The 24,428-nt window shown below is 47.0% G+C and overlaps 1 protein-coding gene across 1 annotated transcript in view; it reads right to left on the bottom strand.

Moving 5' to 3' along the window:
• The window catches only part of jmy (junction mediating and regulatory protein, p53 cofactor), a 209,885-nt gene that overhangs the window by 157,003 nt on the left and 28,454 nt on the right, over positions 1-24,428 (bottom strand). The window contains exon 2 of the mRNA XM_072515988.1: positions 15,545-15,718. Within this exon, the coding sequence (XP_072372089.1) occupies positions 15,545-15,718 (174 nt within the window). The remainder of the gene's footprint in view (positions 1-15,544; positions 15,719-24,428) is intronic.

Genomic DNA, 24,428 nt, shown 5'->3' on the forward strand with positions numbered 1-24,428 from the left:
ATAAGATCCCCCCATATTCTTCTAAATTCCAACGAGTACAGTCCCAGTCTACTCAACCTCTCCTCGTAATCCATCCCCTTCAGCTCTGGGATTAACCTAGTGAATCTCCTCTGCACACCCTCCAGCACCAGTACGTCCTTTCTCAAGTAAGGAGACCAAAACTGAACACACTACTCCAGGTGTAGCCTCACTAGCACCTTATACAATTGCAGCATAACCTCCCTAGTCCTCAACTCCATCCCTCCAGCATCGAAGGACAAAATTCCATTTGCCTTCTTAATCACCTGTTGCACCTGTAAACCAACTTTTTGCGACTCATGCACTAGCACACCCAGGTCTCTCTGCACAGCAGCATGTTTTAATATTTTATCATTTAAATAATAATCCTTTTTGCTGTTATTCCTACCAAAATGGATAACCTCACATTTGTCAACATTGTATTCCATCTGCCAGACCCTAGCCCATTCACTTAGCCTATCCAAATCCCTCTGCAGACTTCCAGTATCCTCTGCACGTTTTGCTTTACCACTCATCTTAGTGTCGTCTGCAAACTTGGACACATTGCCCTTGGTCCCCAACTCCAAATCATCTACTTAAATTGTGAACAATTGTGGGCCCAACACTGATCCCTGAGGGACACCACTAGCTACTGATTGCCAACCAGAAGAACACCCATTAATCCCCACTCTTTGCTTTCTATGAATTAACCAATCCTCTATCCATGCTACTACTTTCTCCTTAATGCCATGCATTTATATCTTATGCAGCAATCTTTTGTGTGGCACCTTGTCAAAGGCTTTCTGGGAATCCAGATATACCACATCCATTGGCTCCCCGTTATCTACCGCACTGTTAATGTCCTCAAAAAATTCCACTAAATTAGTTAGGCACGACCTGCCCTTTATGAACCCATGCTGCGTCTGCCCAATGGGACAAGTTCCATCCAGATGCCTCGCTATTTCTTCCTTGATGATAGATTCCAGCATCCTCCCTACTACCGAAGTTACGCTCACTGGCCTATAATTACCCGCTTTCTGCCTACCTTCTTTTTTAAACAGTGGTGTCACGTTTGCTAATTTCCAATCCGCCGGGACCACCCTAGAGTCTAGTGAATTTTGGTAAATTATCACTAGTGCATTTGCAATTTCCCTAGCCATCTCTTTTAGTATTCTAGGATACCCTGGGATGCCAGGAGACTTGTCTACCTTTAGCCCCATTAGCTTGCCCATCACTACCTCCTTAGTGATAACAATCCTCTCAAGGTCCTCACCTGTCATAACCTCATTTCCATCAGTCACTGGCATGTTACTGTGTTCCACTGTGAAGACCGACCCAAAAAACCTGTTCAGTTCCTCAGCCATTTCCTCATCTCCCATTATTAAATCTCCTTTCTCATCCTCGAAAGGACCAATATTTACCTTAGCCACTCTTTTTTGTTTTATATATTTGTAGAAACTTTTACTATCTGTTTTTATATTCTGTGCAAGTTTACTCTCAATCTATCTTACTCTTCTTTACAGCTTTAAATGGACGGTGCAGACGGTTAAGATGACGATATTGCCGAGATTTTTATTTGTGTTCCAATGCCTCCCGATTTCATACCGCGGTCTTTTTTTTAAAAAGAGGATCAACAAAATCATTTTGGGCTTTGTTTTGGCGGGTAAGTCCCCACGGGTGAAAAAGGTGATGCTCGAGAGGAATCGGGGGGAGGGGGGGCTTGCCTTGCCAAATTTTAGTAACTATTACTGGGCGGCCAATATTGCGATGACAAGGAAGTGGGTGGTGGGGACGGGGGCGGCTTGGGAGCGGATGGAAGCAGCCTCATGCAGGGGCACCAGCTTAGGGGCGCTGATAACTGCACCATTGCCATTCCCAACGGCGAGATATTCCACTAGTCCCGTGGTGGAGGCGGCCCTGAGGATCTGGGGTCAGTGGAGGAGATTAGTTGGTGCAGTGAGGGCGTCGGTTTGGTCCCCAATATGCAACAATCATCGGCTCACTCTGGGGAGCTTAGATGGAGAATTTCAGGTATGGCAAAGGGCGGGGATTGAGAAGATGGAGGACCTGTTTCTGGAAGGGAGCTTTCCTAGCTTAAGGGCGCTGGAGGAGAAGTTCGGGCTGTCAGCAGGGAATGATTTCAGATATCTACAGGTGCAGGACTTTCTGCGCAGGCAGGTACCATCCTGCCACTAAGAGGGATTAAAGATAGGGTAGTGTCTCGGGTGGGGGAGGGGAGCATCTCGGACATCTACAAATAATTAATGGGGGCGGAGGAGACGCATACAGAGGAGCTGAAGCGTAAGTGGGAGGAGGAACTCGGAGGTGAGATGGAGGACGGCCTATGGGCGGAGGCGCTGAGCAGGGTCAACGCGACCGCTATATGCGCAAGGCTCAGCTTGATCCAGTTTAAGGTGGTGCACCAGGCGCACATGACAGCGACCCGGATGAGTAGATTTTTTGGGGTGGAAGACAAGTGTGTCAGATGTGCGGGTGGACCAGTGAACCATGTCCATATGTTCTGGGCATGCCCAAAACTTAGGGGATATTGGCAGGGGTTCGCGGATGTCATGTCCTGGGTATTGAAGACAAGGGTGGAAATGAGTCCACGGGTAGCGATCTTTGGGGTGTTGGAGGACCCGGGTGTTCAGGAGGAGGGAGAGGCAGATGTTCTGGCCTTTTCCTCCTTGGTAGCCTGGCGACGGATACTACTGGCTTGGAGGGAGTCTAGGCCTCCGAAATCAAAGGCCTGGTTAACCGACATGGCGAGCTTTCTCGGCCTGGAAAAGATCAAGTTCACCTTGAGGGGGTCGGTGTCAGGGTTCGCCCGGAGGTGGCAACCATTCATTGACTTCTTCGCGTGGAATTAATCGTCAGCAGGGGGGGGCGGGGCTAGGATAGTATAGAGTAGGGGGTTAAATAGGCGGGCCTTGGAGGGACAGATGTCGGCGGTTGCTTTTTGATTACTGTTCTTTGTTCTCTATTGTTTTTTGTACTGTGGTTGTTTGTTATGCCAAAAATACCTCATTAAAAATTGTTAAACCCCCCCCCCCACCCCCCGCCATGACCAACTTATGCGAGTCCAGGAACAGGATCTTCCCCAACATCCTCTTTATAAACTCCACATCATCCCAATTCGGGGCGTACACAATCACGAATACCACCGGCAGCCCCTCCTGACCATAATGTACCGGCCTCCCACATCCACAACTATTCTCCCCGCCTCGAATGACACTTGTTTGTTCATCAGGATCACGACCCCTCTAGTCTTAGAGTCCAGCCCAGAGTGAAAAACCCGTCCGACCCATCCCTTCCTTAATCTAATCTGATCAGTTACTCTAAGGTGCAACTCCTGTAACATTACCATATCCGCCTTCAGTCCCCTCAAATGCACGAACACGCGTGCCCTCTTACCTGGCCCATTCAGCCCTCTTACGTTCCAGGTGATCAGCCTGGTTGGGGGGCTTATCGTGCCCCCCCTTCGCCAATCAGCCATCACCTTTCTTGGGCCAGTCACCAGCATGCACCCCACGCATCCGCCGGCCCGCCTCCAGGCAGCCTCCGCCCCCGACCTCCTTTCTATCCCACAGCAAAAGTCCCTCCCCCGTCAGCAAAACATTTTCACAGAACATTAACAGCACTATGTAAACCAACCCCTTCAACAAGCATAACATCTGCTCATCCCCCACTGCGCTTTGCACTGTAAATTCTATGATCTATGTTTTCACTGTAGGTGTCTTTATTTCCTCCAAGGGACTTCCTCTTCCACCACCAGTCATGTTCTTACCATGCACTGTTAACATAAACAGCAGTTTTACATATATATATATATATATTTATTTTCGAGGTACAGTGCAGATTGTTCCATACATGAAAAGAAAACATTGGACATACATAAATACACAATATAAATGCATAAGCGTAGGCAACGGGTAAGCATACGGAGTACAGTGCCACTCAGTAGAGAAGATGTGTGAAGAGATCAGTTCAGTCCATGAGAGGGTCATTTAAGAGTCTGGTAACAGCGGGGAAGAAGCTGTTTTTGAATCTGTTAGTGCGTGCTCTCAGACTTTTGTATCTCCTGCCTGATGGAAGAAGTAGGAAGAGAGAATAACCCGGGTGGGAGGGGTCTTTGATTATGCTGCCCGCTTTCCCAAGGCAGCGGGAGGTGTAGATAGGCTGAATGGGCAGCATGGTAGCATAGTGATTAGCACAGTTGCTTCACAGCTCCAGGGTCCCAGGTTCGATTCCCAGATTGGGTCACTGTCTGTGCGGAATCTGCACGTTCTTCCCGGGTCTGCATGGGTTTCCTCCGGGTGCTCCGGTTTCCTCCCACAGTCCAAAGATGTGCAGGTTAGGTGGCTTGACTACGCTAAATTGCCTTTCGTGTCCAAAAAAGGTTAGGTGGAGTTACGGGGATAGGGCGAAGGTGTGGGGATAAGGTGGAGGTAGGGTGCTCTTTCCAGGGGCCGGTGCAGACTCGATGGGCTGAATAGCCTCCTTCTGCACTGTAAATTTTATGAATGGATGGGACGTGGGTTCGCCTGATGGACTGGGCTGTGTTCACGACTCTGTAGTTTCTTACGGTCTTGGGCCGAGCAGTTGCCATACCAGGCTGTGATGCAACCAGATAGGATGCTTTCTATGGGTGCATCTGTAAAAATTGGTAAGAGTCAATGTGGACATGCTGAATTTCCTTAGTGTCCTGAGGAAGTATAGGCGCTGTTGTGCTTTCTTGGTCGTTGCGCTGACGTGGGTGGATAAGGACAGATTGTTGGTCATGTTAACACCTAGAAATTTGAAGCTGTCAACCATCTCCACCTCGGCACCATTGATGCAGGAAGAGGTGTGTACGATACTTTGCTTCCTGAAATCAATGACCAGCTCTTTAGTTTGTTGGCATGGAGGGATAGATTGTTGTCATTGCACTACTCCACTAGGTTCTCTAATTTCCTCCTGTACTCTAACTCATTGCTGTTGGAGATCCGACCCACTACCGTCGTGTCATCAGCAAACACGTAGATTGAATTGGAGCCAAATTCTGCCACACATTCTATCCCTGCACCAAAGTTATTCATGTAGATTGTAAATAGTTGGGGCCAGAGGACAAACCCTACAGCAACATCACGAGTTACATCTTGCCAAACTGGTAAAGACCCATTTATCCACACTCTCAGTTGGTTAGCCAATCCTCTATCCAAGCTCATGTTACCCCCTGCCCGTATTAGGCCAGATAAACAAAAGCTTGGTCAAAGAGGTAGGTTTTTAAAGTGAAAAGTGAGGTGACAAGGTGGTGAGGTTTAGGCAGGGAATTCCAGAGTTTGGGGCCTAAGCAACAAAGGCACAGCCACCGATGATGGAACAAATATCATTGGGAATGTGCAAGAGGCCAGTATTAGATGGGTACAGATATCCTGGAAGGCTGTGAGGTTGGATGTGATTACAGAGATTGGAAGGGGGAAGGCCATGGAAGGAATTTAAAACAAGAATGAGAGCTTTAAGATCAATACATGGCTTGACCTGAAGCCGATGTAGATCAGTAAAGCTACAGGGGAGTTAGGGGAAGAGGACTTACTGCAGGTTAAAACACAGGCAGCAGGATTTTGAATGCCATTAAAACCAAGGCTTAATATAATTAATGCTTACATATAATCAAAATTAAATCATACAGCTGCAAACAAAAAATGTTAAGCATTTTCCCGGTCACTCAGCATCAGAATGACATCCTCGCATTGAAGACAAATAAAACCCAACATGTCCACTCAGCACATACTAAGATTAAACATTTGAAGGAGGAATTCTTCTTCTGGAAAAAAGAATTCAGGACTTCTTCCTGCATTTACAGAACAATTTTTATGTTTGTGGTGAGTACTAATTTACATACAATCATAAAATCATATAGAAAATAGAAGTAGGCCAGTTGGCCCTTTGAGCCGGCTCTGCCATTCAATATCATGGTTAATCATTCAACTCAGAAGAACTCTGTAACCTGTTCCCGCTTTTGCCCCACATCCTTTAATCCCTTTTAGCCCCAAAAGTTATATCTCCTTCTTGAAAACACACAATGTTTTGGCCTCAACTACTTTTTGTGGTAGCGAATTCTACAAACATTGTAACAAAAACCACTACTTTTAAACCATTATTAAAACCATTATAATTTAAAGAATTTCTTCAGACTAATTGTTTTTCTCAAGAACTTTCATACATATATTCTAAATAACTGTGGGATCAAACACACATTTACGAAGCTGATCTTTATCAAATCTTGTAAGTTGTCAGACAATTGATGCAAAGTACAATAATCACATACTGTACCACACAGTAAACACTTTCTAAAATGACCTTATATTGAATGCTGGGCTATTTGCAATCTAGACAGAAAAAATATTAATATAGCTCTGGAAACAGTAAAACTGCAAATGTGTGTGATAGATGCATGACAGAACAGGTTGGGGTATTTAAAGGATGCAACACATTAAAGGATGCTGATAAGCTACATATTACAAATTATACTGCAGCTGTGAATTTTGCCTTGTTTCAGTTACATTGTACATTTGGCATTGGTGTGATGCGATGGTTCACACCACAATGTTGTTCATTGTCTGTTATAATGCAGCTAATTTATCAGAACCCAGAATATTTTTTGTGACTGACTGGAATTTGATTCATCAACAAACTGGTTCTATCATTGGCCAGAGACTTAACTAGACCAGCCATAGAACTATTGTGGCTCAAGGGCAAGTCAGAGATTAGGAATTCTGTGACGAGGAACCAACTCCCCAAAGCCTGTCTAACATCTACAAATCAATGGCCTTGTGTCACAAGTTGCTGCAGTGCGCCAATGGTTGAAGCAAGCAAATATTTCAGGTGGTGGATGGGTTGCCAATCATGTGGGTTATTTTGTCCTGGATGGAGTTGGTCTTCTTGAGTGTTGTTGGAACTGCACTGGTCCAAGCAAGTGGAGAGCATTCCCTCACACTCATTATGGGTGGCACGGTAGCACAGTGGTTAGCACTGTTGATTCACAGCACCAGGGTCCCAGGATCGATTCTGGTTTGGATCACTGTCTGTGTGGAGTCTGCACATTCTCCCCGTGTCTGCATGGGTTTCCTCCGGGTGCTCTGGTTTCGTCCCACAAGACGTGCTGTTAGGAAATTTGGATATTCTGAATTCTCCCTCCGTGTACCCGAACAGGCACCGGAATGTAGCGACTGGGGGCTTTTCACAGTAACTTCACTGCAGTGTTAATGTATGCCTACTTGTGACAATAAATATCATTATTATTTTTATTCTGCTTGGCAGATGAACAAGCTTTGGGGAGTCAGAAGGCAAGTTACTTGCTGCAGAATTCCTAGTTTCTTATCAGCTCTCTCCATTTTTCCTTAGCAAGTACATTACTCTCAGGATATTGAATCTCCTCAGGAACATCAATATTATGGAGGTAGCACACTGATTTTAGTTGTAGGAGGAAAACTCAATTTTAATAAGTTAACAACTTTAGTAACATATTGTGTGGAAGTTTTCTTCAATTCACCACAGTGCATCCATTCTTCGATTTACTGTTCCGCGCATCACATCTGACTGGCGCATTGCGGCTGACCCGCTGCCTCGCACATCATCGGGCCTGACCCACTGCCTTGCACATCGCATCTGGCTCACTGTTTGAATAACTCCACAATCAGCAACAAAAGTTTTATCTTCTATTTATCACTGTTCAAATATTTAAACAACCATAAAAAAAAACATATCATCACAGTTCAGAAGTTATTCAGTGACAGGTTTTTCAAAAACTCGCAAATAAAAATGGACATCAGTAAAGTGAAAGTACTACCCCCCCCCCCCCCACCCACCCCCATCATTTATACAAATGCGTCTTAGAAAGCCCAATTAATACTGTCACATTGAATTACATACAAGCAATCCTAATCATCATATTTAATGGAGACCTTTCACTGTAATTCACAATGTTACTGAATTTAATTGACAAGCCTAATCCCAAGTGTAATCTTGCGCACCAACATATTTACTCTCAGTTAGGCAGGACGTTATTGAATCATACATTCAACCAATCAAGGTTCTGTCTGCTCTTTGGTGGAGATATCCAGCCATTAACACTCCCTGCTCATCCCCTATGCTTTTCCCTTAAGTATTGATTCAACTATCTTTTTAATGTTACTATTGAATCTGCTTCCACTACTTCTTCATGTAGTGCATTTCAGATCACAACATGTCACCTTCAGTTATTTTGCCAATCACCTTAAATTTATGCCTTCAGGTTACCATCCTACCTTATTTACTCTATCAAAACCAGTTCTGATTGTGAACATCACTGTAGAATCTCCTCTTAACCGTAAAACCACAGTTTCTCTAATCTCTCCACATAACTAAAGTCCCACAGCCTGGTACCATCCTATTAAATCTCTTCTGCATCCTTTACATAGCTTATTTCACGTTTAACTGTAACAAACACATCTCTATAGATAGAACTGAAACAGGTATTTGATCTTGGACTAGAAAGATACATCAGGTACCCGATCAGTGACCACTTAGATGGTTTGTTTTTTTTAAATTATTAAAGATTCTGCTTTTGTGCACAACACTGTTGCTTCACAGCACCAGGGTCCCAGGTTCGATTCCCAGCTTGGGTCACTGTCTGTGCAGAATCTGCACGTTCTCCCAGTGTCTGCGTGGGTTTCCTCCGGGTGCTCCGGTTTCCTCCCACAAGTCCCGAAAGATGTGCTGTTAGGTGAATTAGACATTCTGAATTCTCCCTCTGTGTGCCCGAATAGGCGCCGGAGTGTGGCGACTAGGGGATTTTCACAGTAAGTTCATTGCTAATGTAAGCCTACTTGTGACACTAATAACGATTATTATTAATAAAATGTTAGACTCCTAAATTAAGTTATTACTAACAAAATCCAACAAGAGGTGACTGATCTTGCACCTCAAAATATCACTGAAAATATCATCCCTAAATAAATTAGTGATAGACAAAACTAGATATATTTTTTAAACTTCTGTAAACTGCATTACATTGTATTAAAAATGCAATTCTCCAATACAGGTAACCATATAGGGTTCCATAACAGCACAAATCAAGTTACTCTTTATTCACGTTCAGACATAGATTTCAACCAATATGTGCAATACATAACAACAGATAAACTTAAGTGGAAAGAAAGGCTTTTAAAAAATAAATTTAGAGTACCCAATTTTTTTTCTTCTCCCAATTAAGGGGCAATTTAGCATGGCCAATCCACTTAACCTGCACATCTTTGGGTTGTGGGGGTGAAACCTACATAGACACGGGGAGAAGGTGCAAACTCCACATGGACAGTGACCAAGGGCCGGGATTCGAGCCCGGCTTCTCAGCGCCGCAGTCCCAGTGCCAACCACTGTGCCACATGCCACCCTGAAAGCCTTTTCTTTTGCATTTTGTACAGCAACAGCTCATGTTTAGGTTTGGCTTTGTCCATAGTTTGAAAGCAAAATATTTAAACTAGCTCAACAATTTGTTCATAAAGTAGCTTATCCAGAGTCCAGAACAGACCTGTAAATTCAGAAGCTCACTTTAATGACACCAAATAAAGCTTCACCAGTGATAAATTGTCTCATATCATCTTCTTAAGCAGTCCCTTGTGATTGACGATCATTTCTTTCTACTCTGGTTTGAAAAGTTCTGAAATGACCAATAAGTACAATGCGCGATCCGAAAACCTTGCCACATGCAGGACAGGTGGTGATTGGAAGGTCAAACAGATGAGGTGTTTGGAGATTTGTGCACTCCGACACCTCAACTTTGCCGTTGCATGGACTCAAAGTCTCTTGATTTATCTGGTGCCTTCCCAAATGAACCTTCTTCATGTTGGTCAGTCACAGCTAGAGTCCCATTCGTCATCAGGGATGTTTGACTTCCATAGGGATGCTTTGAGGATATCCCTAAAGCATTTCTGCTGTCCTCCTGGAGGCTTCCTGCTGTGCCCCAGTTCCAAGTAGAGTAGTTGGTGTCAGGCATATGACTGACATGACCTGGGGCTGATTGAGTGATAGCACCTGGCGCTGGGCAAGTTGGCTGAGGAGAAGATGCTGTTGTTGGATTTCCTATCTTGCCACTAGATTTGGAAGATCCTGCAGAGGGATATTCCTCGGGTAAAAGCCAATTACTGCAGATGCTGGTTAGGCACGCTACAGCCTTCCGGCCTGAACATCGAATTCAACTTCAGATGATCAGCTCTACCCCACCTCACCCCATTTGTTTTCATCCCATTTCATTTTAACTGTCTTTTACCATTTATTCCTTTCTTAATATATATTTAATCCCCCCCCCCCCCCAATCTTATCCACCTTTCCTTCACCTTTCTCCTCTTTGCTTCCCCCTTCCCCCACATCTACAGTTCATTCTCTGATGTTAGTCTCCCTGCTGTTTGACCTTTCACATCTTTTGTTCTCTCTGGGGACTGCCATTAGCACTCTTTCACCTTGGTTTCTGTGGCCATTAGCACCTGGTTTCCCTGGGTTTCTGTGGCTATGACTCACATTTCATTCTCACTCCACAGTATAAATATTTCCCACTTTCTCTGTCTGTTAGCTTTGACAAAGAGTCATCGGACTCGAAACGTTAGCTCTTTTCTCTCCCTACAGATGCTGCCAGACCTGCTGAGATTTTCCAGTATTTTCTCTTCCGTTTGGTATTCCTCGGGTGCTTGATGTGCCTGCTGCAGGTTGTCCAAGACTCTGAAGCATCTAGGAGTGAGAGACCTGATCTGGCAATATTGGAGGCGATGAAGATAGTCTATTTCTGCCTCTGGCAACAGGAGGCTCAAACGTATATCTCACATAGGAGTGTGGAAAGTGCTAGGTAAGGTAAAGTCGCCATAGTCCCAAATGACCGTAGGCTGCTTTCCCATTGAGGGGGTGAACTGACTGGTAGTGATTTACCCTGAGGATCACCACACCTCAGGCGAGGGCAAAGTTAAGAAGGTGGGCCTTAATGAATAACCTCAGCTGGTACGGGAATTGAACTGGGCTGCTCTGGATCGTGAACCAGCTGTCTAGCCATGTGAGCTAAACCTGCCCCAGTACTAAAGCACTTTGATCTACTTTTTAAAAGTTAGTTCAACAGCACACACACACGGAAATGCACCAAATAAACTGCACTGCAAGTACAAATTAATAAGGGGATCAGGGGTTATGGGGAGACGGTAGGAGAATGGAGATAAGAAATATATCAGCCATGATCAAATGGCAGAGCACAATTCTGCTCCTACGTCTTCTGGTCTTAAATCACCCTGCTATCATTTAAAGTAATTGTTAAATCTCTCACTTTTCTGCCTATCATTTTTTTCTTGGGATATGGGCATCGCTGACAAGACCAGCATTTGTTACCCATTCCTAATTGCCCTTGACAATTAAGAGTCAACCTCATTGCTGAAGGTCTGGAGTCACACGTAGGCCAGAACAGTTAACAGCAGCAACTTTCCTTCCCTAAAGAACATTGGTGAACCAGACCAGATTTTCTTTTTATGACAAGCGATGATAGTTACAGAGTGTCATCTTAACAGTATAAGTTAGACGGCACGGTGGCGGAGCAGTTAGCACTGCTCCCTCTCGCCATCAAAAACCCGGGTGAGATTCCGACCCAGGGTCAGCCGTGTGAAGTTTACACATTCTCCCCTTGTCTGAGTGGGTCTCGCCCCCATAATTTGCAGGGTAGGTGGATTGGCTACACTAAATTGCCTCTTAATTGGAATTTTTTAAAAAAAATCTTAACAGTATAAGTGATTGAAGGTGAGCCAGATAGGAAATCAGAACTGCCACTACTCAAACAAGGGGCAGGAGGGGGTGGTGATTGATATTGAGTTTTTTGACAGTCTCTCTAGGACATGTATTTACATCTAGTCAGGCTTATAAGACAAAAGTCTTTTGTTTACCAGTGCTAAGTGGCTTAAAGGTTTGGTCAATATCAACCAAGTTTCTAATGAACTCTCAGGAAAAAACTGACACTAAATAGTAATCTTATTAAATGGACTGGTGTGGGAAACGGAAAATGTTTCATTGGTAGAATAAGGGTGCTCTTGAAACGTTAAATCCAAGATACATTTGTTGTAGATTAGAGATCCACAAGTACTTGACACCAACACCTAAACTGCAATGATAATGTTGTAGATAATGTCAGATCTGATCAGTTCCTTTGAAGGAACATCACAAAAGAACATAAAATGTGGATTTGATCTCCAATTCTTCACATTCACTCTAACATATTGAGAATACAGCAGGAACCCGGCATATTAAAAATCAAAACCCAGCTGAACCAGCATATGAAACTACTGCATTCTGTTTTTGACACATGGATTAAAAAACAATGTCCCATCCATCAACACGGCCAATTTCCTTCCACCTCTACAATCTGACAGACTTCCATCTCTGCATCTCCTCCATTACTTATTAAAATCTTAATTATGCTTTTGTCACCTCTAGACTCAATTTCTCAAACATCCTACTCACTGGTTTGGTCTTTGTTCTCCATTCATTAAAATTCTAATGCTGGTATCCGGTCCTACGCCAAATCAGACTCGTCTATTATGTCAGTCCTCACCAGACCTACATTGGCTGCCTATACAACAACTAACGATTTAAAATCCTCACCCTGGTCTAGAAATTCTTCACTTATCCTACTATTTTATTAATTCAAGGGATGTGGGCTTCGCTGGCTAGGCCAACATTCATTGTACACTCCTAATTGTTGTCAAGAAGGTGGTGAGCTGCCTTCTTGAACGTACATAAAAAGCAAGAGGGTAGCCAGGGAAAGGGTTGGCCCACTGAAGGATAGGCAAGGGAATCTATGTGTGGAGCCAGAGGAAATGGGCGAGGTACTAAATGAATACTTTGCATCAGTATTCACCAAAGAGAAGGAATTGGTAGATGTTGAGTCTGGAGAAGGGGGTGTAGATAGCCTGGGTCACATTGTGATCCAAAAAGACGAGGTGTTGGGTGTCTTAAAAAATATTAAGGTAGATAAGTCCCCAGGGCCTGATGGGATCTACCCCAGAATACTGAAGGAGGCTGGAGAGGAAATTGCTGAGGCCTTGACAGAAATCTTTGGATCCTCGCTGTCTTCAGGGGATGTCCCGAAGGACTGGAGAATAGCCAATGTTGTTCCTCTGTTTAAGAAGGGTAGCAAGGATAATCCCGGGAACTACAGGCCGGTGAACCTTACTTCAGTGGTAGGGAAATTACTGGAGAGAATTCTTCGAGACAGGATCTACTCCCATTTGGAAGCAAATGGACGTATTAGTGAGAGGCAGCACGGTTTTGTGAAGGGGAGGTCGTGTCTCACTAACTTGATAGAGTTTTTCGAGGAGGTCACTAAGATGATTGATGCAGGTAGGGCAGTAGATGTTGCCTATATGGACTTCAGTAAGGCCTTTGACAAGGTCCCTCATGGTAGACTAGTACAAAAGGTGAAGTCACACGGGATCAGGGGTGAGCTGGCAAGGTGGATACAGAACTGGCTAGGCCATAGAAGGCAGAGAGTAGCAATGGAGGGATGCTTTTCTAATTGGAGGGCTGTGACCAGTGGTGTTCCACAGGGATCAGTGCTGGGACCTTTGCTCTTTGTAGTATATATAAATGATTTGGAGGAAAATGTAACTGGTCTGATCAGTAAGTTTGCAGACGACACAAAGGTTGGTGGAATTGCGGATAGCGATGAGGACTGTCGGAGGATACAGCAGGATTTAGATTGTCTGGAGACTTGGGCGGAGAGATGGCAGATGGAGTTTAATCCGGACAAATGTGAGGTAATGCATTTTGGAAGGTCTAATGCAGGTAGGGAATATACAGTGAATGGTAGAACCCCCAAGAGTATTGAAAGTCAAAGAGATCTAGGAGTACAGGTCCACAGGTCATTGAAAGGGGCAACACAGGTGGAGAAGGTAGTCAAGAAGGCATACGGCATGCTTGCCTTCATTGGCCGGGGCATTGAGTATAAGAATTGGCAAGTCATGTTGCAGCTGTATAGAACCTTAGTTAGGCCACACTTGGAGTATAGTGTTCAATTCTGGTCACCACACTACCAGAAGGATGTGGAGGCTTTAGAGAGGGTGCAGAAGAGATTTACCAGAATGTTGCCTGGTATGGAGGGCATTAGCTATGAGGAGCGATTGAATAAACTCGGTTTGTTCTCACTGGAACGAAGGAGGTTGAGGGGAGGCCTGATAGAGGTCTACAAAATTATGAGGGGCATAGACAGAGTGGATAGTCAGAGGCTTTTCCCCAGGGTAGAGGGGTCAATTACTAGGGGGCATAGGTTTAAGGTGCGAGGGGCAAGGTTTAGAATAGATGTACGAGGCAAGTTTTTTTACGCAGAGGGTAGTGGGTGCCTGGAACTCGCTACCGGAGGAGGTCGTGGAAGCAGGGACGATAGGGACATTTAAGGGGCATCTTGACAAATACATGAATAGGATGGGAATAGAAGGATACGGACCCAGGAAGTGTAGAAGATTGTAGTTTAGTCAGGCAGCATGGTCGGCACGGGCTTGGAGGGCCGAAGGGCCTGTTCCTGTGCTGTACATTTCTTTGTTCTTTGTTTGTTCTTTTGCTGCAATCCATGTGGTATAGACACACCCAGTGCTGCTAGGGAGGGAGTTCCAGCATTTTGACCCAGCGACGGTGAAAGAATGATGACATATTTACAAGTCAGGATGGTGAGTGACTTCAAGGGGATCTTCAAGGCAATGGTGTTCCCATGCATCTGCTGCCCTTGTCCTTCTAGGTGGTAGAAGTTGGAGGTTTGGAATGTGTTGTCTAAGAAGCCTTGGGGAGTTGCTGCAGTGCATCTTGTAGTGTTAGTGGTGGCGGGTGTGGATGCTGAAGGCGGTGGATGGAGTGGCAATCAAGCTGACTGCTTTGTCCTGGATGGTGCTGACCTACACGAGTGTTGTTTGAGCTGCATTCATTCAGCCAGGTGCAGAATATTCCACCACATCCCTGACTTGTCCCATATGAGCATAGGCTGCTTTACCTTTGAGGGGGAGAGCTGACTGGTGGTGATTTGACCTGAGGATCACCACACCTGAGGCGAAGTTGAGACGGTGGGGCCTTTGTGAATAACCTCAGCCAATACGGGAATTGAACCCATGCTTTCGGCCTTGCTCTGCATCACTAACCACCTGTCCAGCCAACTGAGCTAGCCTGGTTGTGCCTTGTAGATGATGGACAGGCTTTGGGAGTCAGGAGGCAAATTATTTTCTGCAGGATTCAGAGCCTCTCATCTGCTCTTGTAGTCACAGTATTTACATGGCTAATCCAGTTCAGTCTCTGGTCAATGATAACACCCCAGGATGTTGATAGGCAATTCAATAGTTACAAACAGAACAGAATGACTACCAAAACATTGTAGTTAATTCTATTTAAGGCAGGCCTGTATAAAACACATCAGGGTCTCATTTGTGGTATAAGCTGTGCATTTCACTTTCCCATATTACAAACCCTCTATATACTTATCTATTTACATGCCAAGGAGGAGAGCTTGACTGCAGTCTCTTACCTTTATCTGCTGACGTCGCAGCATGGACAGTTCTCTCATATCTCTGAACGGTTGCAGTAGATATTGGTAGAGTTCTGTAGTTGCTTCAGATAAAGCAATATAGGCATCATCTTCCTCCTGGTAAAGTTCCAGCAGTTCCACCATAATCTCTGTAATCTTGTGCTTCTCCAGCAGCTATGTTCAAATCAGAATTTATTTTACTATTTGAATTTCTCAATCGGTCAATCTCAATTCTTGACTATTCTTTTTATTTGTACATTGATTCTGGCAAACTCTCTGGTGATTAATATATTTGAACATGAAATTCAAGTGTAAGAAATGCAAGCAGTGAAACATGTAATGCCCAAATGCAACACTTCATTACAAACTTGTATTTTGCATTTGACTTCACTATCAATCAGTAAAGGCTTCTGTTGTGGGCAATTTAATTCTTTACTGGGGACATTACAGACACTTCAGGATGCAAGATTCACTAGACAGAATATTAGGAAGAAAAACAGATACGGTTGAACCAAGATGTAGTATTAGGTTTGGCAGAAATAAAAGTCACGCACAAAATAAATAACAGGAATGAGGGGCCATAAATAAAAAACTTACAGCAGAGAAAATTTATTTTGTCTCAGAATTGTGATGCTATGGAATTCACTTCAAGGGTTGTTCTTTATATTGTTTAAGGTAAAAGCAATGCCAAACTCGATTTGGTTGGATAGCTGGATAACGGCAAAGAAATTAAAGGGATATGAGAACAAGGTAGATAAATATGATTAGCACCAATGGGTATTTCCATATTTTATCTCCATGCATTCATATCTTTTTTTAAAAATAATTTTTATTAAAGGTTTTCATAAAATATCAATAACAAAATGAGAAAGAAAAAAAGAACCCAACAGGGTTAAGTACAAAACACAATATAAAAAAGCAACCCCCCAAACCCCTCCCCCCCCGTACCTAAATAATAAATTAACATTAACACCCCGACTTAAGACAACAGGTGTATACACCCCCTCAGACCCTTCCAGTGTAAATAACATAAACAAAAATAAAGTAAACCCGCCCCCCCACCCACCGAGCTGCTGCTGCCATTGACCAATGTCTAGCGTTCTGCCAGAAAGTCTAAGGACGGTTGCCACCGCCTAAAGAACCCTTGTACCGACCCTCTCAAGGCAAATTTCACCCTCTCCAATTTAATGAACACTGCCATATCGCTGATCCAGGATTCCACGCTTGGGGGCCTCGTATCTTTCCACTGAAGGAGAATCCTTCGCCGGGCTACCAGGGACGCAAAGGCCAGAATTCCGGCCTCTTTCGCCTCCTGCACTCCCGGATCCTCTGCCACCCCAAATATTGCGAGCCCCCAGCCCGGTTTGACCCTGGATCCTACCACCCTCGACACCGTCCTCGCTACGCCCTTCCAAAATTCCTCCAGCGCTGGGCATGCCCAGAACATATGGGTGTGATTTGCTGGGCTCCCTGAGCACCTAACACACCTGTCCTCCCCCCCAAAGAACCTGCTCATCCTTGTCCCGGTCATGTGTGCCCTGTGCAGCACCTTAAACTGTATGAGGCTGAGCCTCGTGCATGAAGAGGAAGAGTTCACCCTCCCTTGGGCATCTGCCCACGTCCCTTCTTCGATCTCCTCTCCCAACTCCTCCTCCCACTTACCTTTCAACTCCACCACCGAGGCCTCCTCCTCCTCCTGCATCACCTAGTAAGTTTCCGAGATCTTCCCCACTCCCACCCACCCCCCGAGAGCACCCTGTCCTGTACTGTGTGTGGCAGTAGCCGTGGGAATTCCACCACCTGCCGTCTGGGAAACGCCCTTACCTGTAAGTACCTGAAGGTGTTCCCCGGGGGGAGCCCGTACTTCAATTCCAGCTCACCCAAGCTCGCGAACTTCCCGTCCACAAACAGGTCCCCCAACTTTCGTATGCCTGCCCTGTGCCACCCCGAAAACCCTCCACCTGTTCTTCCTGGGGCGAACCGGTGGTTCCCCCGTAATGGGGTCCACGTCGAGGCCCTAACTTCCCCCCTATGCCGCCTCCACTGTCCCCAAATTTTGAGGGCCGCCACCACCACCGGGCTCGTGGTATACCTCCTTGGAGGGAGCGGCAGCGGTGCCGTTGCCAGCGCCCCCAGACTCGTACCCACACAGGACGCCATCTCCAGCCTCTTCCATGCAGCCCCCTCCCCCTCCATCACCCACTTGCGCACCATTGATACATTGGCGGCCCAGTAGTACCCACAGAGGTTGGGCAGCGCCAGCCCCCCCCCCCATCTCTATTCCGCTCCAGGAACACCCTTCTCACCCTCGGAGTCCCTCGCGCCCACACAAACCCCATTATACTCCTCTTAATCCGCCTGAAAAAAGCCTTCGGGATAAACACGGGGAGGCACGGGAACAGGAACAAAAACCTTGGGAGCACCGTCATTTTGACTGACTGCACCCTACCCGCCAGGGACAGCGGCAACGCGTCCCACCTCTTGAACTCCTCCTCCATTTGCTCCACCAGCCTTGTAAAGTTAAGCCTATGCAGGGCCCCCCAGCTCCTGGCCACCTGGACCCCCAAATATCTAAAACTCCTCTCCGCCCTTTTTAGTGGGAGCTCGCCAATCCCCCTCTCCTGGTCCCCTAGCTGAACTACGAACAGCTCGCTCTTCCCCATATTGAGCTTGTACCCCGAAAAGTCCCCGAATTCCCTAAGCATCCTCATTACCTCTGGCATTCCTCCCACCGGGTCCGCCACATACAGCAGCAGGTCGTCCGCATAAAGCGACACCCTATGCTCCTCCCCACCCCGCACCAACCCCCTCCAGTTCCTCGACTCTCTCAGTGCCATAGCCAGGGGTTCAATCGCCAGTGTGAAGAGCAGGGGGGGACAGGGGACACCCCTGTCTCGTCCCTCGGTGCAACCGAAAGTACTCGGACCTCCTCCTATTTGTGGCCACACTCGCCATCGGGACCTCATACAACAGCCTAACCCACCTGACAAACCCCTCCCCAAACCCGAACCTCTTCAGCTCCTCCCACAGGTACCCCCACTCTACCCTATCGAAGGCTTTCTCAGCATCCATCGCCACCACTATCTCCGCCTCCCCCTCCCTCGCCAGCATCATGATAACGTTCAAAAGCCTCCGCACATTCGCGTTCAACTGTCTCCCCTTCACAAACCCCGTCTGGTCTTCATGGATGATCTGCGGCACACAAACCTCAATCCTCGTGGCTAAGACCTTCGCCAGCACCTTGGCATCTACATTTAGCAAGGAAATCGGTCTGTAAGACCCACATTGCAGGGGATCCTTGTCCCGCTTCAGGATCAAGGAGATCAGTGCCCGGGACATCGTCGGGGGTAAAGCCCCCCCCCCCTTGCCTCATTAAAGATCCTAACTAACAGCGGGCCCAACAGGTCCATATATTTTTTATAGAACTCGACCGGGAAACCGTCCGGCCCCGTGCCTTCCCCGCCTGCATGCTTCCTATCCCTTTGATCAGCTCCTCCAGCCCAATCGGGGCCCCCAGTCCCGCCACCAGTCCCTCTTCCACCTTTGGAAACCTCAATTGGTCCAGGAAACGGCCCATCCCTCCCTCCTCCCGTGGGGGCTCTGATCGGTACAATTCCTCGTAGAAGTCCCTGAAGACCCCATTGATGCCAACCCCACTCCGCACCACGCTCCCTCCCCTGTCCTTAACTCCCCCGATCTCCCTAGCTGCGTCCCGCTTCCGAAGCTGATGCGCCAGCATCCGGCTTGCCTTTTCCCCATACTCGTAGACCGCCCCCTGGGCCTTCCTCCACTGCACCTCCGCCTGCCTGGTGGTCACCAGGTCGAATTCGGCCTGGAGGCTGCGCCTCTTCCTCAACAATCCTTCCTCAGGTTCTTCCGCATACCTCCTGTCTACCCTCACCATCTCCCCCACCAGCCTCTCCCTCTGCTCCCTCCGCTCCTTGTGGGCCCTGATGGAGATCAGCTCTCCCCTCACCACCGCCTTCAGTGCCTCCCATACCATCCCCACTCGGACCTCCCCGTTGTCGTTGGTCTCCAAGTACCTCTCTATACTTCCTCGGACCCGCTCGCTCACCTCCTCGTCCGCCAACAGCCCCACCTCCAAGCGCCACAGCGGGCGCTGGTCCCTCTCCTCCCCCATCTCCAAGTCCACCCAATGCGGGGCGTGGTCCGAAATGGCTATTGCCGAATACTCGGTATCCTCTACTCTCGCTATCAGCGCCCTACTCAAAATGAAAAAGTCGATTCGAGAATAAGCCTTATGGACATGTGAGAAGAATGAAAATTCCCTCGCCCCCGACCTTGCAAATCTCCAAGGGTCCACCCCTCCCATTTGGTCCATAAATCCCCTCAACACTCTAGCCGCCGCCGGCTTCCTAACCGTCCTAGACCTGGAGCGATCCAGTGCAGGATCCAACACCGTGTTAAAGTCTCCCCCCATTATCAGGCCCCCCACTTCCAAGTCTGGGATCCGACCCAACATACGCTGCATAAAACCCGCATCATCCCAGTTCGGAGCATACACATTGACCAGTACCACCCTCTCTCCCTGCAACTTACCACTTACCATTATGTACCTACCGCCATTATCTGCCACAATGCTCGACGCCTCGAATAACACCTTCTTTCTCACCAAGATCACCACCCCTCGATTTTTGGCATCTAGCCCGGAGTGAAACACCTGACCTACCCACCCTTTCCTCAGTCTTACCTGGTCTGCCACCTTCAGGTGTGTCTCCTGGAGCATAACCACATCCGCCTTGAGCCCCTTCAGGTGCGCGAACACGCGGGCACGCTTAACCGGCCCATTCAGTCCCCTTACATTCCAGGTTATCAACCGGATTAGGGGGCTACCCGACCCCCTCCCCCGCCGACTAGCCATGACCCCTCCTCGGCCAGCCACGCGCCCGCATCCCACACCCGGCCCGTTCCCCACAGCGGCATACCCCCATCTTGACCCACCCCACTTACTCCAGCTCCTCCTTGATCTTAGCAGCAGCAACTCGATTCCCCCCCACCCACCCCCCCACCAGGACCCATCCTAGCTGGTTTACTCCCCCCATTGCACTTCCGCAAGTCAGCTGACTCCTGCTGACCCCGGCCACTCCAGCCTCCCCTTCGACTCCTCCCATTGTGGCACACCCTCCTCTCCCGCTCCCCATTCACAGGCTCTCCCCCTCCGTTCTAAGCGCGGGAAACAATCCTCGCTTCCCCGCCCCCCTCCGCGCCCCAGTCTTCGGCGCGGGAAAAAACTCCCGCGCTCTCCATCTACCAGGCCCCGCCACCAACCAAAACAGTGCCCAACCCGCCCCATCCACCCTCCCCAACCCGAAAGAGAAAAACACCGAGAAAAAGGAACCCAGAACAATGCAAAGGCCGCCCCCCCCCCGAACCAAAAATAGGCATAACATATCCACTGCAGTCCCCGATCGCCCATCCCGACCCTCAGTCTGTGTCCAGCTTCTCGGCCTGAACAAAGGCCCACGCCTCCTCCGGAGACTCAAAATAATGGTGCCGGTCCTTGTAGGTAACCCACAATCGCGCCGGCTGCAACATGCCAAACTTCACCCCCTTCCTGTGCAGCACCGCCTTCGCTCGATTGTACCCGGCCCTCCTCTTCGCCACCTCCGCACTCCAGTCCTGATATATCCGAAACTCCGCGTTCTCCCACCTGCTGCTCCTCTCCTTCGTGGCCCACCTGAGCACACACTCCCGATTGACGAACCGATGGAACCGCACCAGCACCGCCCGCGGAGGCTCGTTAGCCTTGGGCCTCCTCGCCAACACTCTATGGGCCCCTTCCAGCTCCAGGGGCCCCTGGAAGGACCCCGCTCCCATCAGCGAGTTTAACATGGTGACCACATAGGCCCCCACGTCCGGCCCCTCCGGGAGGCCCAGAATCCGCAGATTATTCCGCCTCGACCGATTCTCCATCTCCTCGAACTGCTCCTGCCATTTCTTGTGGAGCGCCTCGTGCGCCTCCACCTTTACCGCCAGGACTAAGATCTCGTCCTCATTGTCAGAGATCTTTTGTTGAGCCTCTCGGATCGCCACCCCCTGGGCCGTCTGTGTCTCCAGCAGCTTATCAATAGAAGCCTTCATCAGCTCTAGCAGGTCCTTTTTAATCTCTCTGAGGCAGCGCTGGATGCCCTCCTGTTGCTCCTCCGCCCACTGCCTCCACGCTGCCTGGTCTCCGCCCGCCGCCATTTTGTCCTTCTTCCCTCCCTTCTTCTGGTCCACCACCACCTTTTTTGTCACCCCCGCTCCTAGTTAAAGCCATATACTGACGGGGAACTATTATTAACTCCTTCCCACACCGGGAAACGTCGAAAAAGTGCCCTTGGGGGCCCTGAAAAGAGCCCAAAAGTCTCAAGAGGGAATCCTTTTGACAGTGTTCGCTTCACCAATCTGCCCCAAAATGTCTGTGGAAACTCCTGAAAAAGGTCTAAGTGTCCGTTCCAGACGGGAGCTGCCAAATGCGTAACCTACTCCTCCATGGCCGCCACCGGAAGCCTCGTCCCCGCTTCTTCAGCGGCCTTGGTGAGATCTTTTCACAGTTATTCCCTCTGCTGTTAGAATTCACTTTTGATAAAGGTCCTCAGGTCAGTTTGCAGCTTTAAGCTTGCCCTTCCCCCGCTTGCATGCTGGAAGGGGCCCTGTTTATCCTGTTGCAGCCAAATCTTTTACTGTTTCTGCCGGGTTTGGTAGCCAAAAGACATAACATTCCTGGGGGACACTGTCAGGGGAGTGTTGCAGTCTTCTTGCCACACCGGGAAATGTCAAACAAATGCCGTGGGGGCCCTGTAAAAGAGCCCAAAAGTCCGTTCCAAGCGGGAGCTACCGAATATGCGACCTAGCTCTGCATAGCCACACCTGGAAGTCTGCATTCATATCTTTTATACCAGTTAGAATATCAGCTGCTTCAGAGGCACTAATAGAAAGATCAGAAAATTGAAAAAACAACTGGTTCAGATGAGCAGCAAAACATTCTAAAGACCACACCAATTCATTGTGCTAAATGACTGAGTCTAAAGACAAAACCTTTGTTATAAATGACCTTAAACAATGTGGTCTTTAGCATACTCTCATCTCTAATTACTAATTCAGCTAATCTCCTTCTTTAAATTAGCTGTAAGCCACAATTTGATGTCACCAGCAAATTTTAATACTGTTCTTTCAATTCCCAAGTCCAGACCAATTCCCAAGTCCAGATCATTTTCTATGTAAAGAGCAACTTGCAGCACAGGCTCATTTGGATTACCAATCACAGTTCCCAGTTCAAGAAACATCCTTTACCACTGCTGTTTATTTTCTGCTCTCCATCCATCTTTTCTGTTCATTCAACCAAATCCTCCTTACTTATGATCTTTGCTAAAAGTCTTTAAGAAAACCTTATCAGATGTTTTTTCAAAAATTCATATTAAGATCATTATGCAGCACGTTTTGTAAAACTGCAATGTCAGCTGTCACATTTAACACTGAGATGAGGAGGATCTATTTTTCTCTCAAGAGGGTTGTACGTTTTTGGAACTCCCTTCATCAAAAGGCTGTGGAAGTAGAATCTTTGAATATTTTTAAAGCAGAGGTAGAAAGATTTTTGATAAAGATGGGGATGAAATGTTATAGGGAGGCAGGCAGGAGGTTACAATTTACAATCAGATCAGCCATGATCTTATTGAATGACAAAGCAGGCTGGAGGGGCTGAGTAGCCCACTCCTGCTCCTACTTCATATGTTTATATTATTTTACAGTATTCATGTGCAAAACATTTACAATTACATATACATTGAGACATCGGTCTTAAGCACAGTAGCACAGTGGGTAGCACTGTTGCTTCACAGCTCCAGGGTCCCAGGTTCGATTCCCGACTTCGGTCACTGTCTGTGTGGAGTCTGCACGTTCTCCCAGTGTCTGCGTGGGTTTCCTCCAGGTACTCCGGTTTCCTCCCACAAGTCCCGAAAGACGTGCTATTTTTGGATACTCTGAATTTTCCTTCTGTGTACCCAAACAGGCGCCGGAATGTGGCGACTAGGGGCTTTTCACAGTAACTTCATTGCAGTGTAAATGCAAGCCTACTTGTGACAATAAAGATTGTTAGTATGTTATTAAATTACAGCACAACTGTCATTTGCTGCACTGTAATATAAACAGAAGGATTCTAGTAGCTGGGAGGAAAAATCACTTCTCCTGTGCCAAGGGGCCAAAAATGCCAATGGCAGTGAAGTCAATGGTCTGCCAGATAGAAACAGGCATATAGAATAAGCTGTCAAGAAAGATTTTTGAATCAAGCGTCATTAATGTGTTAAGAAAGCAAGTAGATGCTTGATGAAAAAAGATTAAGAACTATGATGAGAATGTCAGAGACATATCAACCAAAAACCAGGTTCCTTTTACCATGCCAAAATTAACATGATAAACTGCAAGGCTACGTGTAATGAGAGACACTAATTCAAATTTAAAACTTTGGTTTGTAACTTTTTCTTCTCTGCTTAATTACCAAATTCAATATTCGCAAGATCACTATTTACAAGATATTCTCTTATCATCAGGCTGTTAACTAGTTATGGTACATTACTCTGCTAAATCCAGTATAGCCTGTTCCTTTTGTGGATTTAAAACGTATCGGCCCCAGCATTAAGATTAGGTTTAGCAGGTCATAAAGTCCAAATTTCAATTGATTGCCTAATTAACTGCTCTCCTTTTGGGTTTTGCTCACTAAACTGCAGTTGGATGTGATGCATGCCCACATGAAACAATTTCAACTCAAGTATTTAAAGCTCCAATGGAAACGTGCAAAACAGCTGGTTTTGGAAGGAGACGGTGAAAGTTAGTGACCATGGACGCAGGTTGAGCTACCCAGTGACATGATCACCATTTCCGAGAG

Source organism: Scyliorhinus torazame, chromosome 9, assembly GCF_047496885.1.
Source record: "Scyliorhinus torazame isolate Kashiwa2021f chromosome 9, sScyTor2.1, whole genome shotgun sequence".
NCBI lineage: Eukaryota > Metazoa > Chordata > Chondrichthyes > Carcharhiniformes > Scyliorhinidae > Scyliorhinus > Scyliorhinus torazame.